Source organism: Hippopotamus amphibius, chromosome 9, assembly GCF_030028045.1.
Source record: "Hippopotamus amphibius kiboko isolate mHipAmp2 chromosome 9, mHipAmp2.hap2, whole genome shotgun sequence".
Lineage (NCBI taxonomy): Eukaryota > Metazoa > Chordata > Mammalia > Artiodactyla > Hippopotamidae > Hippopotamus > Hippopotamus amphibius.
This window is the reverse complement of record NC_080194.1, coordinates 116,534,104-116,551,648: the sequence shown is the minus strand read 5'-3', so window position 1 is coordinate 116,551,648 and position 17,545 is coordinate 116,534,104. Positions and strand designations below refer to the sequence as shown.

The window sequence follows — 17,545 nt, the reverse complement described above, 5'->3', positions numbered from 1 at the left end:
TCCTAGCAGAAGGGCGGTCTTGACTTTCAAGAATGCCACTGGATTTCTTGGGGGCACATGGGTTTGTGAAGGTCAGCAGTAGAGCAGTTAAAGCTGATACCGGTGGGCCTGGAGCCCTCTCAGAATGAGGAGAGCACGAGTCTTGACATTTTACCCTGAGTTCCAGTCTTACGTCTCCTGCTTACTAGTTGTTTAATAGAGGGCAGTTTTTTGTTTTTGTTTTTAACCTCTTTGAGCCTTGATGTCTTTGTTTATGAACTGGGATAAAAATTATCTCACAAGATGGTTTTGAAGATCGAGTAACAGCGTGTGAAAACAGTTGGACAGAAATTGGCACAGAATAGGCTGTGAGTCAGTTCCTCTGACTCTAACTACAGTCGCAGTAACCACTAGTTTTGGCAAATGTGCTGGAAGGGTAAGGAAGTAATTGGGTATAAATCAGGCTAGCTCTTGATAGGGAAGTTTGCCTCGTTTTTGGAGATCTATAAAATGGATGAAAAACAATTGATGTAACAAGTATTCGAATTATATAATTCCTCGTGGTTTCATTTGTATTCTCCGTTTTCCTTTATGGGCTGTCTTGTCTTTGCTTTTCTCTCACTTATATTTTGAAAAATATGAATCCTCTTTTTAATATTGCTCATGGCTACCTCTTACAAAATATATTGTAAAAATGTCTAACTTCATTTTTAAATAATTCACATCTACAAAAAAGTTGCAAAAATAATACCAAAAAAATCCCATGTAGCCTTCTTTACGTGGCCTGGGCTCAGCTGGGTGGTCCGTCTGCTGGGGGCCAGGTTTAGCTGATGCCCCGTGGGGTTCACTCGTGTGGACAGGGGGCAGGGCAGCTGGGCTGCCTCCTTCTCACCCACGGGGCCTCCGCTCCTGTGACAAGCCAGCTTGGCTTCATGCATATGTGGTGTCAGGTTTCCAAGTGCAGCAAGAGAGCAAGCGCCAGTGTGCAAGTTATTTCCAAGCTTCTGCCGGTGTCATGTCTGTTGCTGTTTCATTGGCCAAAGCAGGTTACATGACTAACCCAGATTCCTGGGGAAGGGAAATAAACGCCACCTCCTGAGTGGGAGAATCAGCCGGTTCCCAGCGCCACACTGTGGGTGCACAGGAGAGAAGAGCCTGTAGCCATTTTTACAGTCCACCACACACATGTAACATGTTTTCACCAGCCAGACAAAAATCAGTGCTGATTGCTCACCTTTCTACAGTGTAAAACTTTGTCTCGTGATATATTTGTTTGTTTATTTATGGCTGTGTTGGGTCTTTGTTGCTGCGCAAGGGGCTTTCTCTAGTTGCAGCGAGCAGGGGCTACTCTTCATTGCGGTGCGCAGGCTTCTCATTGCGGTGGCTACTCTTGTTGCGGAGTACGGGCTCTAGGCAGGCGGGCTTCAGTAGTTGCAGCACGCGGGCTCAGTAGTTGTGGCTTGTGGGTTCTAGAGCACAGGCTCAGTAGTTGTGGCACACGGGCTTAGTTGCTCTGCAGCATGTGGGATCTTCCCGGTCCAGGGATGGGACCCATGTCCCCTGCACTGGCAGGTGGATTTTTAGCCACTGCGCCACCAGGGAAGCCCTGATGCATTGATTGTTGTGGAAACCAGTGCTTCTGATTTTCCTGGGGTATGAACTGCCCTGTCAGCACTGCAGCATGAGTGCAGTTCGAGAGTCCCATTTTGATGAAAACTTATTTATGTGCCTTTTTGTCTTCCCTTAAGGTTGCCAACCCTCCTGATAGCTGAGTGTGTGCTGGTTTACATGACTCCGGAGCAGTCTACAAACCTTCTCAAGTGGGCAGCCAGCAGCTTTGAGACCGCCATGTTCATAAACTACGAACAGGTGAAGAGAAGCACGAGACATTTGCGTTCTGCAGGGGACTGCAGTGGTGGCTTTCTCTCTCTGAGCCCCTTTGGAATAGGCTTTCACTTATTCTTTTCCTCTGCCCCCGGCCACTCACATATCTCCTTTATTAATGAATACCAGCAAACCTAGGACTCCTGAGTTCTTGACTGCCTGCAAACTTTTAGCCAGAGGTTTTGGAACTTCTGTCTTGCCCTTTAAGAAAGTTTTTTGAGTTCTTACTTTATCATTGTGTTTCCTATAAAGTTGTAGATCTTGATGGAGGGAATTCTGGCTATCGTCAGTGTAGGGGTCGCAAACTCAAATGCCTTCAGAGGCAGGGAGTGAAGCAAATGGAGGGAGTTGGCCGGGTGTCATGGAGCGTGGCATGGGGGGGCTGTGGTGAGCTGGGGCACCCATGTCCCACTTCACGGGATGCCCCCTGTTCAGTTCCAGCCAACTGTTACCGTGTGGAGTGAGCCTAGAGTTGCCTGAACTCCCAATTTTTCAAGGGAGATGAGAAATGCAGGATTTTAATGTAAAATTTCCTACACCCTGGAATCAGTGAGTTTGGCCGGAGAGCTCCCTGTTTTTCTCCTCCGATCCAGTGCCCAGAGGGTCATGTTTCAGGGCTTCGGAATAATTCAGCTTGGCTCTGAATCCTGGCCCTCGCTCTCATTGTTGGCTGCGCGACCTGAAGCAGAATTGCTTGGTGGTTGGGAGTCCCTGCTCTGGAGGCAGACTGCCTAGCTCTGTGACCCGGACAAGTTGGTTAACCTCTCTGTGCCTGTTTCCTCATCGGAAAAGTGAGGCTGATTATATCCTGACTTCACAGTTAGTAAATGAGTCAGTGGGTGCCCAAGCATTTACTGTCCGGCTATTAAGTAAGTTGTTATTAAGTTAGTTATTAAGTTAGCTTTGATTTTGCTCTCTCTGAGCCCCGATTCTTTGTTTTTAAAGAGATAAGAATACCTGCCTCTCAAGTCTAAATAATTCAGATTAAATGTGGCCAGTGCATGCATTTAAAAAAAAAAAAAAAAAAAAAGAATACCTGCCTCTCTGGATTATGGTGGGAATTCATGAGATGTTGCACAGCAGTGGACTAATGATAAGCACTGAATACACTTTAGCTACTTTTATTGTTTAGTTTAGCTTTATTGATTTTGTTTTGTTTTTTACCTCATTTTATTTTTATATTTTCTTACAGATAAGGGCAGTACAGGGCTTGGCCTAAGGTCACGTAGCTATAGACAGCTCTAAGCCTAGACCTTGGTCTCCTGGCATCCTCCCCACCCCTCACCCGGTCCAGGTTCCTGTACAGGTGGTTCTTGGTTGATTGATTTTTCTTCCCTTTCTCTGCTTAATCGGAGGCATTCCTCAGACTCAGTCTTGTGTCCTGGTGAATGGATATAATGGTAGCTGGCCTCATCAGTGTTTACAATTGACGTGGATAAATCCTGGTGACCTGTCTTTGCTTTCAGGGCCCCACACCTGGGGGAGAAGGAATTCCACTTCCCCTGTTTCCACACATTTTGGACGTGCACCGTTTCACTCACTCTGTTTCATTTGTATGTTCTTTTTCTCAACAAACCTTAATTCAGCATCACGTGAGAGACGATGGATTAAGTGAATTTTGACCAGAGACCCTGTCACTTTGAAACAGGCCTGAGAACGTGCCAGATTTCAATATGTTGACCGCAGCTGTCCTTAGATGGGGTTAAACCCTACCCACTGCCTTCATTTTGTGAATAACAAACTTTTAACTTAATTCAGTTCTTTCCTAACAAATACAGAATCGTCATCCTCACATTTGTCAGTTGCTCACCTCTTATGTGATTTTTTAATGAGTAGTTAAATGACAAAACCTCACGGGTGATGGTTATTTCAGTAGGGATAGCAATGATTGCAGATTCTTAGAATTCGATGACTTACAAAGCAGGCGCTATCCTTTGAGTTTCATATATATTAACTCGTTTAGTCTCACAGCAACCCACGAGGTAGGTACTCGTACTATCCTAGCTTTCCAGGTAAGGGGACTGTTGAACCAAGGGATTAGGCATCTTGCTTAATTAAGCCTCACAGCTATTGGATGTCAAGCCAGGATTCAAACCTAGGCGATAAAATGAAGGAGTCTGTGCTCATAAATACGCTTCTGTCTTGAGTGAATAGTAAGCAGTCCTGTCAGTGCCACATAAGCCTTATGCCTCCCCTCAAAACAGTGACATTGGATTTTGTCTTGCAGCCTTGCCGTTGGCGTGTGAATCTGGGGATCGCTTCATATGTTGTTAAAGTGCTGAATTTTTGATACCTATGTATGACAAACTAACAGTGTCTGTGCCATCAGTACAATAATGTACATAATATATTTTTTGTGAGATCTTAGTTCCTTGACCAGGGATGGAATCCATGCCCTTGGCAATGAAAGCACTTATCCCCTGGACCGCCAGGAAATTCCCATGTACATAATACTTTGTTTTGTGACAGCTGTGCACTTGTGTAAGTCATGTTTTTTAAACCTGTTTTTTGTTCAAAAAGTCATGCCACATGCAGAATAAAAAAAAAATCATATAGTTTGATAGGGTAGACAAAGAAAGTCTCTCATCTACCCAAGACCTTAACCTGTAACCTGGGAAGCAACCTTGGTGTATTCCAGAATTTTCCTATGCATATATAAATGTGGAGAGAGATTTTTTTTTTCAATCTATCCATCTATCTTTCTTCTATTCTGTTTTCACGGCTATATAGTATTTCATTATATGAACATGCCAGAATTAATTTAACTCCAAGTGATGGGTATTTAAGTTCTTGCCGGAGTCTTTCTATCATGCGTAATGCTGCAGTAAATGTGCTTGGGTCTTTGCATACACGTGTGAGTCTGTCTGTAGCTCAGGTTGCCGTCAGTGGAAATGTCGGATACCAGGCTGAGTGCTGGCGATGGGTGGACACTGCCTGGTGGCCTTTCGAGGGGCTCGACTCCATCAGCACCACACTCAGGATTCCGTGACCTGCACTGGGTATTATCAGCTCTGACTGGTTAGAAATAGGATGTTGTTTTACTTTGCATATTTAAGAAACAAAGAGACCGTGTGGCAGCGTGCGGCCCCCTCTCTCTCTCCGCAGGTGAACATGGGTGACCGGTTCGGGCAGATCATGATTGAGAACCTGCGGAGACGACAGTGTGACCTGGCGGGAGTGGAGACCTGCAAGTCGTTAGAGTCTCAGGTCAGAGTGCAGGGACTGGGACATGCTCTTGTACCCTTAGCCAACCGAGAAAAAGCATCCTCCCTTCGCAGATAAGAGACTGTGAGAATCCCTTGTGAGTGCCTGCCTCCGGGCAGCTAGGGCTCCACGTGGGCCCCTGGTCCGTCATGCTGGGGGAGTTCTAAGCCCTGTGCCGCCACTTTGGTGTGGAAGATACAGATTTACATTCCCTACCCCCTGTTATTTTAACTTCTTATTAGGTTGTTTTTCAAACAGCATAAGAGTAGAAGGAATAGTTAAAATGAGCACCCCTGTTCCATCAGCCAGCTTCAATAGTTAATCACATTTTTGTCATTATCGTTTGTTTATCGCCCCCCCTCCAAATTTTTTTGTTGGTGGTATCATTGGAATATTGTAAGGCAAATCCCAGACGGTGTGTCATTTCCCCCATGAATACTTAAGTGTGAACCTCCTACCCATAAGGACCTTCTTCCCCCCAGATTAATGATAATATCCTTACAAGTCGACACCAACTCCTCCATAGCACCTGACACCCAGTTCATCTCCGTTTTCCCCAGTCATCTAAAAAAATGTTCACAGTTAGTTATTTGAATCAGGATCCAAACATGGTTCCCACTTTGAACTTGACTAATAGGTCCCTTAAATCTCTTGGAATCTGTAATAGTCCCCCCACCACCCTGCCCCACCTTTGAAAATTTTTTGCCGAAGAGACTTCCCACCCCTGCCCCCATTTAAATAGGTTAGTTTTTACATGGCTCGTGTCACGTTACCATTAGGGCACTTTAAAAAACGGTCGCTTATAGAAAAGTTTCTTCCTTTAACTCTCTTTAAATATTATACTTTAGTATGCATTTTCCCCCATTGTAACAATGCGTGCTCAGTATAGAAAATGGGAAAATAAAAAGAAGAAAGATGATAGGGGCCAAAATGGGCTTTTGCAGGAGGAGTCCTCGGAGGAAAATTGTGTGTGCATAAAGAGCGCCTCGAGTCGTATGACACCACGTTGTCCTCTCCCTTTCTCTCCACCACACATTTTAGAAAGAACGACTCCTGTCCAGTGGGTGGGAGTCGGCGTCAGCCATCGACATGATGGAATTGTACAGCAAATTACCTCGCGCCGAAGTGAGCAGGTATGGGATTGGCAAGAGTTCACTCCATCGCAAACTGTGAAGTTGTGTCAATTAATGTATCCTTTAATGTTAAAAACAAAAACAAAAACAACCCAACCTTGAACTGGACTTATGTTGAAACAAGTTAACCTGCTGCTAGTGTAGATTAAACATGGATAGCTCCTTGAGAGTAACTCATTAGCTGTTAGCCAAGATAAGGTTTATGCCCAGATTATTTTAGTTGAAATAAGCAGTTACACCTCTGCAGTGGAAATCTTGCACAATCCCTGTTGTTTTGGAGAAAGAGGAAAATGATGTTGCCCAAGGGCTCCTAAGCAGGGGAAAGTCTGCTTATGGACTTTTAAGTGGACTTTTCCCCTCATTGTAAAAGAAATACATGCTCATTGTTCTAAAACAATTTTTGAGCAGTGTGAAGTGCGTGCAGTATAGAGCAGTTGTGAGCTCTGTAGCTGCACCCTCCAGAGACAGCTGGGGTGTAATCTTTTTCTATATGTATGTAAAGATAAATATCAATATATAGATTTATCTTTTTTGAATCAGTTATTGATATTACATGTATTGGTCTGTAAACCACCATCCTTTCAAAAGCTTAAGAATAGATTGTGTTTGTTTCTACGTGTCAAGATGTTCAGAGTTACCATATCCTGTTTAGTGGTGCCTGGTGTTTATGTGTGGATATGTGTTAATGACAATTTTTTACTTATTTATATATTTATTTTTATACTCATTTGTATATTATTTATTTATTTATTGGATGCACTGGGTCTTCGTTGCTGCACGCGGGCTTTCTCTAGTTGTGACAACCATGGGCTACTCTTCATTGCTATGTGCGGATTTCTTAGTCCGGTGGCTTCTCGTGTTGCATGGTTTCAGTAGTTGTGGCACACAGGCTCAGTAGTTGTGGCCCGCAGGTTCTAGAGCACAGGCTCAGTAGTTGTGGCGCACGGGCTTAGTTGCTCTGCAGCATGTGGGATCTTCCCAGACCAGGGCCCGAACCCATGTCCCCCGCATTGGCAGGCAGATCCTTAACCACTGCATCACCAGGGAAGTCCTGACAGCAATTCTGTAAATTCAGGTATAATTGACAGCCAACATTAGTTTCAGGTACAAAACATAATGATTTGATATTTGTGCATATTGGGAAATGATAATAATAAATCCAGTTACCTCTGTCACCACACATACAAGTTTGTTTTTGTTTGTTTTTAAAGGAGAACCAGTTTATTTTGAGTAGTAAACAAAACTCCATGTAGAACATAATAAACAAACCTTCCATCAGTTTCTTCACAGTTAGTCCGAAGAATAAAACTCTTCTAAAGAAAATCTTTAAAGGAGTTTTAGCAGCTGGATTTGTGGGCATTTTTGGTGCATATTTTTTGTGTAAAGATGAACACAAGCCAAGATTTCAGGCGGAGGATGAGCAAGAGATTTCCCGTGGCTCCACAGTGCGGGCCACCACACTCGAGGCGAGGTCCTGGAGCGGTACCCCGCTGTGCGTGGCGGACAGCGGGCAGGACGCGGCCGACAGCGGGCAGGACGCGGCAGACAGCAGGCAGGATGCGGCAGCGGTCTTTGCTACTTTTCCAGAATTTTTTTTTCTTGTGATAAGAACTTTTGAGATTTACTCTTAACTTTCAAATGTGCAGTACAGCATTGTTAACTATAATAGCCGTGCTGTACATTACATCCTCACGAGTTCTGTATTTTATAACTGGAAGTTTGTGCCTTTTGACCCTCTTCATATATTTTGCCTGCCTCTCCCACCCCACACCCACCAGCTGGTTTTTGTTTTGTTTTGTTTTGTTTTTAGATTCCACATATAAGAGAGATCCTATAGTATTTGTCTTTGACTTATTTCCCTTAGCATAATGCCCTCGAGGTCCATCCATGTTGTCACACGTGGCAAGATTTCATTCTTTTTTTTACGGCTGAATAATATTCCGTTGTAAATGTCAATACACATACCATACTTTCTTTATCCATTCATCCATTGATGAACACTTAGGTTGTTTCCTTGATAATAATTTTAAAGTCATTAAAAAGTGATGTCTGTAGCTGAGCATTTAGTTACGGTGCAGACAGCAGCCTGTGTCCCAACAGAGGCAGGTAAAGAGAGGGGACAGGCTTTGGTCTGTCCACCCCAGGCCGACCAGCCCTCCCAGCTCTGCAGATGCCTCATAGTTTGAGTCTACATTTGTCAAGGGCTTTTGCCAGATACCCTGTATAAAAAGAAATTGAAGGCAGGCCTGCTGATTTACCAGATGCCTGTTGTGTGTCATGCATTTTTCTAAGCACAGGGGTTATAACAGCAAGCAAAACAGGCCAAAAGATGTGCCCGCCTTTGTGGAGTTCACCTTCCAGGGAACAGCTTTACCGTCTTGTGTCCCCTGGTAGTTGAACTCGGTCGTGGCCATGCTGGAGCCTTCATCGTGGTGCTGGTTTCTTCCTCAAAGTAGGAAACCTGCCTTGAGGTGCTCTGCTAAGATCAGTTGGGAAGCCCCCAGAGTACTTGTTGGATAGTCAATTCTCGCTTCAGATGTGAGTCTTTGGCCTGCACACCAAGACAGGAGCGAAACACAAATACAGAAACGTGCACAAACGTATGCATCTGTACACTTTCACACGCACGTGCACACACACACACACACACACACACAGAGCCCGGACAGATGGTGATACCAGAATGTTAACAGTGGCTGGAAATAGTGGAACACAGATCATCTTTTATCTTTCTTCTTTCTCCTTTCTGGAAATGCCTGGTTGTCCCCACCGCCCCAGTGTGTGTGTATCTCGACAGAAAACATTTTAAAGACTGTTTTCATATGTTTATGCAGGTTTCTCTGTGTGTGTCTTTATTTACAAGTTTACATTTAAAATGATTTTTTTTTTTGAAGAAATCATATAAGCGCATGATGGGGTCAAAAAGTAACCAGAATAGGGACTTCCCTGGCGGTCCAGTGGTTAAGACTTTGCCTCCCAATCCAGGGGGTGCAGGTTAGTTCCCTGGTCAGGGAGCTAAGATTCCACGTGCCTCGTGGCCAAAACACCAAAACATAAAACCGAAGCAATATTATAACAAATTCAGTGAAGACTTTAAAAATGGTCCATGTCAAAAACAAACAAACAAACAAACAAACAAATAAATAAAAAAGCAACCAGAATAAAGTAGTGTAGAGTGAAAATAGAACAAAACCCGATCCACTCACCCTCAACCCATCAGCTCTCGTCTGTCTCAGGAGACAGCCACCATTACCAGTTTCTTCTGCATTTCCCACAGTTAGTCCTCGCAGACATACGCGTATACATCCCCCACTTTTTCTTTGCATAGATAGTAATGTGCTATGTACGTTACTTACCAAACAACTTGCTTTTTAAATTCCATGGTAAGTCTCAGAGGCTGTTCCACGTCGATTTGTATAGACCTACCCTACATGGCTGGAGAGTATCCTGTCCTATGAATGTGTTTAATTTATTCAACCCATTTCTTCTACTTTACAGTTTGTTTTGTTGGTTTGTGTTTGTTGGTTGTTTTGTTTTGATTTTTGCTGTTACTACATTGCAGCTGTGATGCTGCATTGAGATTTCTATTTCTTGAACACCTGTAGGGTACATTCTTAAAGCAGAATTGCGGTGTGAAAGGATATACATTTTAAACATTAATAGAGATGGTCAAATTGCCCTCCACAGGGATTATACTATTTTGTCATCCTGCTAGTAACATAGGAGAGCACTTTTTTCCGCTGTCCTTGGTAAAATGTATGTCAACCTTTTAAAAACATTTTTACTTGTTTTTTTAAGGATGTATCAGCCTTTTTTATCTTTGTCCACTGTTAGCTGAAAACATTTCATGTGTTTTAATTTACATTTCTTTTCACATAAATGAGATTGAAAAGCTCATGTTTTTCCTTGCCGGTGAACTGGTCTTTCACCCGTCTTTTAAATAAGTTTTAAAAGTTGTTCTTATTGAAGTGCGGCAGCTCTTTACACAGCAAGGAGATCTGCGCCTTGTCATTTGTACTGCAAACATTTTTTTCTAGTTTGTCATTTGTCACTTTTGACTTTGCTTATGGGAGTTTCTTCTTCTTTTCAGTAAAACTAAGTTAAAATGGGCCCACACCATGCACACTATCCTGTGGCCGGCTTCTTTTCACACAGAATATCCTGAACACCTTTCCATGCCCGTAAATATGCATCATGACCTTCATTTTTAATTGGATACATTTGTACTGTTGTCTTTTCATTCTGTCTGCAGAATAGAGTCCCTTGAATTCCTGGACGAAATGGAGCTTCTTGAACAACTCATGCAGCATTACTGCCTTTGCTGGGCCACCAAAGGAGGAAGTGAACTTGGTAGGTGACTTATTTTATTGATTTGACCTAGAAAAGGGGAGTTTTTCTGTCTCCAGAAAACATAAGACTCAACGGGCATTTTCAGCCCAGGAAGAACTACAGGTCCTGTGCGTGGATCCAATCCATGAACACAGCCAGAGAATCAGCTGTTATATCCTCTGTGTTTTTATAGCACAAAACTCAAGGGGAACTGTTTAAATAAACCACATGTATGAAAACAAACCAACAGCCCTTTAGAGGTCTACTGTGGAATTTCCTCAGCCTGATGGTAAGAGACCTTGAGTCTTATAATCATCTTAATAAAAGGACCCAGTGTTTGTCTTTTTAATCAACTTGTAACCAGGTTTACTAGATGTTAAACACATAGATCATTATATGTCCCTAACACACTGGCAGCGGTGGGTTGAATTTCTCCCTCTTATCTTCTCTTATATTTAAGGTGAGTTTCCTCGGCCTGGAAGAGTAGGGCCATAGGGACAAGCATGGAGCTTTGTCTCAGTGTGTCTTGTTACCTTGATCTTGACCCAGTTCCTCCTTTACAACGGCCCGATGTTGACCTTGCTACTCCTGGGGCATATCCCTTGGGCATCTCTCCAGCCCAGTGGAGACTGTTTTAGATCCCAGTCCCGGCCTTTAACGTCAAAAGGTGCCTTTAAGCTTCCTACCTGTGTGTCTGACATATGGCCTTAGGCAGGTAGACAATACAGAACAAAGAAGTTGGCAGAGTCAAGGACTGTCTCCTGTGTGAAAATTCCAGGTTGTTAATCATCCCCCTTGGGCTTATCTTTCCACTAGTTTATAAATTTATCCAGCTGGCTAGTTTAGCCCACAAAATTATTTTTAAAAATCGTTATTTTAAAAAAATCATTTATTACTGTGTTTTTGTACTTCTGTCCTCCCCCATTTTTGAAAACAGTGTAATTTTTAGTAGAGACTTTGTAAACTTCTAAAAAAAGTAATGCCAAAGGAAAAAAAAAATCACCCATGTGCCTGTCACTCAGAGATAACATCTGGCAGCTTTTCCCTTCCATTCTTTTTCTGGCTGCTGTTTTGTGTTTAGCAGAGTTGAATGTATCTATTTATGTAACCTTGAGTCCTGATCTTTTTGACTTAATATTATAACATAAGCATTTCCCCTTGCATTTTTATGGCTTTATAAATATTCTGTCATGAGGCTATGTCTGAATTTACTTTAAAACAAATGTAGGTGGTTTGTAATAGTATAAAGTTAACTCCAGTTTCCGTAAAGTAACAAAGCATTGAGCATTTTTACGTAAGGGGTGTCTTTTCCCCACTTTGCTCTGGGCTGCTCCGTGGTATCAGTACCGTAAGTCCCTTACATACGGACCTTCAAGTTGCGAACTTTCAAAGATGTGAACTTGTCTTCCGTCAGCGTGAGGTGTGAGTGAAATTGCAACTTGCCCTCCATCCTCTATTGCTGACGATCCTTCAGCTCTGCCATCTCCCACCTCCTCTCCCTCCCCCAGTCAGTAACTCTTCTTGCCTGTTCACGTGATGCCAGCCTCTATATACCAGCTGTTGTAGTGTACTACTGTTCTTTTCAAGGTACTGTACTGTAAGATTAAAAAGTTTTCTTTATTTTGTGTGTGTTTGTTTTTTTATGTATTATCTGTGTGTAAAGTATTATTGACCTATTACAGTACAATACTATATAGCCAGTTGTGTTAGTTGGGTACCTAGGCTAACTTTGTTGGACTTAACGAGCAAACTGGACTTACGAAGGCGCGCTCGGAACGGGACTCGTTCACATGTAGGGGTCTTACTGTGCTTATATGTGTGGGGGGAAGAACTGTGTTTGCTCAGAGTTCAGCATTTAAAAGACCAAGTTCCTAGAGAAGAATAAGCTCTAGGACAAAACCTAGACAGATTCATACTAAACAAACCTACAACCAAGACTGTAGAAGATCAGGATGATTCTTCAATAGTATTTCGTTGGCCAAAAAGTTCATTTGGGCTTTTCCGTAAGATGCTACAGAAAAACCCCAATGAACTTTTTGGCCAACCCAGTATAATCACCTGCTAGAACAAACTCAGCACTCTTCAGAGGAAGATATTAGAATTCAGGGTCTCTTCGCCTTACGGTCCACCATGTCAGTATATGATGAAAAATTACTAGACATGGGAAGAAATAAATTGTCTACACAAGTCTTTTTTATTACTGAATTTGACTCAAAGAAAAAAGGGTGAACAAAATTGCTAAGGCTAGTCACTAGCCCTTTGGCTTCTTTCTCACCCAAAACAGGCCAATATTAATTTTTAAATGTTTAAGGTAAAAAGCAGAACACTCAAGAATGAACTCCTCAGACAAGTTGTCTGAATAAAAAGTATCATTCAGGAAAAAAAAAAGTTCAGGATGAACTCTGGGGTTTACTGCAGAGAGCCCATAAACTGTTACAACGTTTCTTAATCCCTTTAAAGCCACCCATAAACACAGTCTCATCCAACCCCCTGTTTCCTTGTGAAATCTTAACTTACACAACCAGGAGGCCAGGGCCGTGGTGATGGGACATGTGGCCAGTGCCCCTGAGCCAGTCACTGTGGGCCTGGGGTGCCAGGGGGGTGCGGAGGGGGGAGTGGGGTCACGTTTTCCCACCTCTGGCTGTTTTCTCTGCCCCAACCCAAGTGAGAGTCTCTTCACAGCATTTGTGTGTTTCCTCCCTTCAGGTTTGAAGGAAATAACTTACTGATCTGTTCAAGACACATGGTGAGCCAGAGCTGAAGCCACTGACCTTTCTGGAGTTGAGCCTCTGAGTTTCCCGAGTGGTGGTTAGGCCTCCGCCAGTCTCCCCTGCTCTCCGAGAGATCTCAGTTCCTGGGGTGGTTGTACCAGTTCCTGTTTCTGTTGGCTTACTGTTTAAATAAATCTCATTTGCCAATTGCCCGCGTGTTGGTCCTCTGCCGTTTATCCTTTGCTCCCCTAGGTGGGCTGCGGTTCACCCCTGTGTCAGCTGGAACCAAACATCCTAACCCAGCCTTGACCTTGGCCCACTCCCTGTGAGTCAGGCTCAGCTCATGCCCTTGCATCTGTTGTGGGATTTAATCCCATATGCTCTTGTTTGTAGCACCCAGCCTTGCCCTTGGCACCTTGACCAGATGTTGGAGCTCATCTCTGCTCCTGTTTCTGCCCTTTCCTGCTTAAATCCTCCTTCACCTTGGTCATTGTGGCAGGCTGGACGATGACCCCCTAAAATATCCATTCCTGATCCCCTCAACTGTGAATATGTTACCTTATGCGGTAAAAGGGGCTCTCCAGATTGATTACGTTAAGGATCTTGAGATGGGAGATTATTCAGGAGCGTCCAGGTGGGCTGGATATAATCGCAAGGGCCCTTCCTCATAGGGGAGGGCAGGAGGGGCAGAGGAGGAGGAGGTGTGACGCCAGAAGCAGAGACTGAGTGCTGCGCTTTGAAGGTGGGGGAGGGGCGGGTGTTGAGGGATGTAAGCGATCGCTGGATGCTGAAAAGGGCAAGAGAATATCTCAGAGTATCCAACAGGAACCAGCCTTGCTGACACTTTGATTTTAGCCCAGTGACACTGACTTCAGATTTCAGGCCCCCAGAACAGTGAGAGTTATTAATAAGTTTGTGTTGTGCTGTTGTATTGTTGTAAGCCACTAAGTTTGTGGTCATTTGTTACAGCAGCAGTAGGAAACTAATACAGTTATGATACAGATTAAAAGGCCCCCCCAGAGACTTAGCCTACAATTCAGAAACACAAGGCCTGTCCACACCTGGTGAAATTTTTGGTTATGTGACAGGGGCTGTGAACCTGAACCTGCAGATGCAGAATGGCAGTGAGGCAGCACCTGACCCGCTCCTTCCCGAGAGAGAGTATAGCCCCTTACTCCACCTTGCAGAATCTCTAGCACAGCTTTCCCTGCAGCGTGGACTTTCATCCCGCCACACAACAGCATGCCTGTGGACAGGAGTCCATGCAGTAACAAGCATGAAATAACATTGAATCACCCAGCGAGGAAGTTACTTTCTTTTCAGTTATCTTTCAGATCTTAAGAAGTTCAAGGAGAAGATCTCAGGCTGGTACTGGTGTGTCTTTAACACTAATGTATTTACTAATCAGTTGTTTTTGAAACCATGTAGTAAGCCACTCATGGATGGTGAATCCATTTAGGGAATCAAGTTCATTATTTTAAAAAAAGATACAGGATAGGGGCTTCCCTGGTGGCACAGTGGTTAAGAATCCGCCTGCCAATGCAGGGGACACGGGTTCCATCCCTGGACTGGGAAGATCCCACATGCCAGGGAGCAACTAAGCCTGTGCGCCACAACTACTGAGCCTGCGCTCTAGAGCCTGCGAGCCACAACTGCTGAGCCCATGTGCTGCAACTACTGAAGGCCACGTGCCTAGAGCCCATGCTCTGCGACAAAAGCCACCACACTGAGAAGCCCGCGCACCACAACAAAGTCGCCTCTGCTCGCCACAACTAGAGAAAGCCTGCTCACAGCAACGAAGACCCAATGCACAAAAATCAAATTAAAAAAATAATAAAAATAAACAAATTTTTAAAAAAAGATGTGGAATAGAACAGAAAATGTCATAGCACATTATCAGTAGTAAGGGTGAGTACTTTTTTTGTAACGTTTCATTTTTATATATGTATACACTCACTACCACATTAGCATTGTTCCTAATGTGTTTTTTTTAATTGAAGTATAGTTGATTTACAATGTTGTGTTAATTTCTGCTGTACAGCAAAGTGATTCAGTTATACACATATATACATTCTTTTTTATATTCTTTCCCATTATGGTTTATTACAGGATATTGAATATATTTCCTTGTGCCCTACAGTAGGACTTTGTCATTTATCCATTCTATATATAATAGTTGGCAACTGCTAACCTCAAACTCCCAACCCATCCCTCCCCCTCCCCCTCCTCCTTGACATTAGTTTTGGTTTTGATCACAGGTGAAGGTCAGTGTTGTAGCACCAACTGAGGCAGCAACAGCATTTGGCTAAAATTTTAAAAACTTTGGCTTCAATTATATATCTGTTTTTCCTTGCATTTATTTTTATGGATTATGTTCGGTTCAAGGCTAATGATACTTTCCTATTGATGATTGTGTTATAAAATATCCCTTAAAGTACCTGTCAATTTCATTTTAAAAAGTGAGTTCATCTAAAGACAATTACTAAGAAAATAATAGTAGAGCTACTGTACGGACGTGAAGAAATCAGGGAGGTGATACATTTGGAAATATTAAATTTTTTTTTTTTTTAGAGCCTCAAGTTCCTTACTTTCTTTTTTTTTCCTATTTTTTATTTTTTACAATAAACTGCATATATTTAGAGTGTACAATTTGGTATCCCAATTTCCCAAATCATTCCCCCCCCACAACCCTTCCCGCTTTCCCCACTTGGTGTCCATGTGGAAATACTGAAGTTGAGAAGAACCACAGAAAGTTCCACATGAGGGAACAGTTGACCCGGCACCTTACAGTTTCTCATGTGAGTGTAGAGGGGTGTCAGGGGCAGAGGATCTCACCCAGGGTGAGCTTCCATGCCTTCTCTCTCCCTTACCTCCCACGACTGAAACACGCATTCCATAGTGTGGTCTAGGCTTTTCACATTGGGACTCGGAACTCATTTCCCCCAGGAGTGCCACTCACTGCCTCTCCTGTTCTCCCACCCGCTCATCTAAAACCTCTTGTAATCCTTTCTACACACACTGCTTGACTGCACCTGCTCTTGGTAAGGACATCAGTGATGTTGAAACCATCACATCCAGTGACCTTTTCTCCATCCTTGGCTCTCTCAACTTCTCAGCAGCATCTTACATGGGCGATGTGTACATCTTACACAGCATCTTACACCTCTCTCCTTGAAACATTCTCACCGCCAATAAATGATGGAACTGGATTTGAAACTAGGCAGGTTGGCTCTAGGACTTGTGCTTTTGACTGCTACATTATATATATCCCTTCTCCCCTTGCCTCAAACAGCATATAAAGATTCCCCACCATCACCATTGCTTGAGGGTATGATCACCCTGATGCCTTATTCCTCATTTCCTTATTTCTGATAAATTAAGAGATAATAATATATATATTTTAAATATATATATATTTATTCTTTTTCAGATCCTTTCCATTACAGGTTATTACAAGATATTGAGTATAGCTCCATGTGTTATCTAGTAGGTCCTTGTTGTTTATTTTATATATAGTAGTGTGTTTCTTTTAATCCCAAACTACTAATATATCCACCCCCCATTCCCTTTTGGTAACCATAAGTTTGTTTTCTGTGTCTGTGAGTCTATTTCTCTTTCGTAAATAAGTGCATGGATTTCATTTTTTTTAGGATTCCACATATAAGTAATACCATACGATATTTGTCTCTCTCTGACTTACTTCCTGAAACTAACACAACATTGTATAACAACTATACTTAAATTGAAAAACAAAAAACACCACATCTACCACCAGTGGATATCTAGAATACTTTCAGTTTCAGTAATAAAATATGGATTGAAGAATATCATCAAGGACTTGGGTTTGCTCTTTGGCTCTGTCTTCTTCAACACGTTGGCTTTAATTTTTTGTTGTCGCCTTATGATCATAAAGTAGCTGCTAGCATGCCAGGCCTCACAACCACATTCATGGTAGGAAAGATAAGGCTTTTCTTTAGTCGTTTCTATCTTTTTATCTAGAATAAAATTGTCCCCAAATATGCTCAAATATACTTTCATCTAATGGGTTGGCCAAAAAGTGCCTTCTGTTTTTAAGCGAAAAAAAGACACATTTTTCATTTTCTCCAAGAACTTTATTGAACAACATATTCACCCTTTTGTTCCACTACCTTCTGCCATTTTTCAGGCAACTCATAATTCAATCTTCCCAAAATGTTTTATCTTTTTGAGCAAAGACCTTTTCCAAGTACCTTTTACAGTGTTCCAGGCAATTGAAATTTTTCCCATTAAGATAATTTTGTAAAGACCAAAATAAATGGAAATACG

At 42.7% G+C, this 17,545-nt stretch overlaps 1 protein-coding gene across 1 annotated transcript in view; it reads left to right on the top strand.

The window, feature by feature from the left end:
• Positions 1–13,449, top strand: part of LCMT1 (leucine carboxyl methyltransferase 1) — a 50,009-nt gene extending 36,560 nt beyond the window's left edge. The window contains exons 7-11 of the mRNA XM_057695120.1: positions 1,728–1,848; positions 4,969–5,070; positions 6,109–6,200; positions 10,453–10,550; positions 13,236–13,449. Coding sequence (XP_057551103.1) covers positions 1,728–1,848; positions 4,969–5,070; positions 6,109–6,200; positions 10,453–10,550; positions 13,236–13,258 — 436 coding nt within the window. The 3' untranslated portion in view covers positions 13,259–13,449. The remainder of the gene's footprint in view (positions 1–1,727; positions 1,849–4,968; positions 5,071–6,108; positions 6,201–10,452; positions 10,551–13,235) is intronic.
• The last annotated feature ends 4,096 nt before the right edge of the window (positions 13,450–17,545 follow it).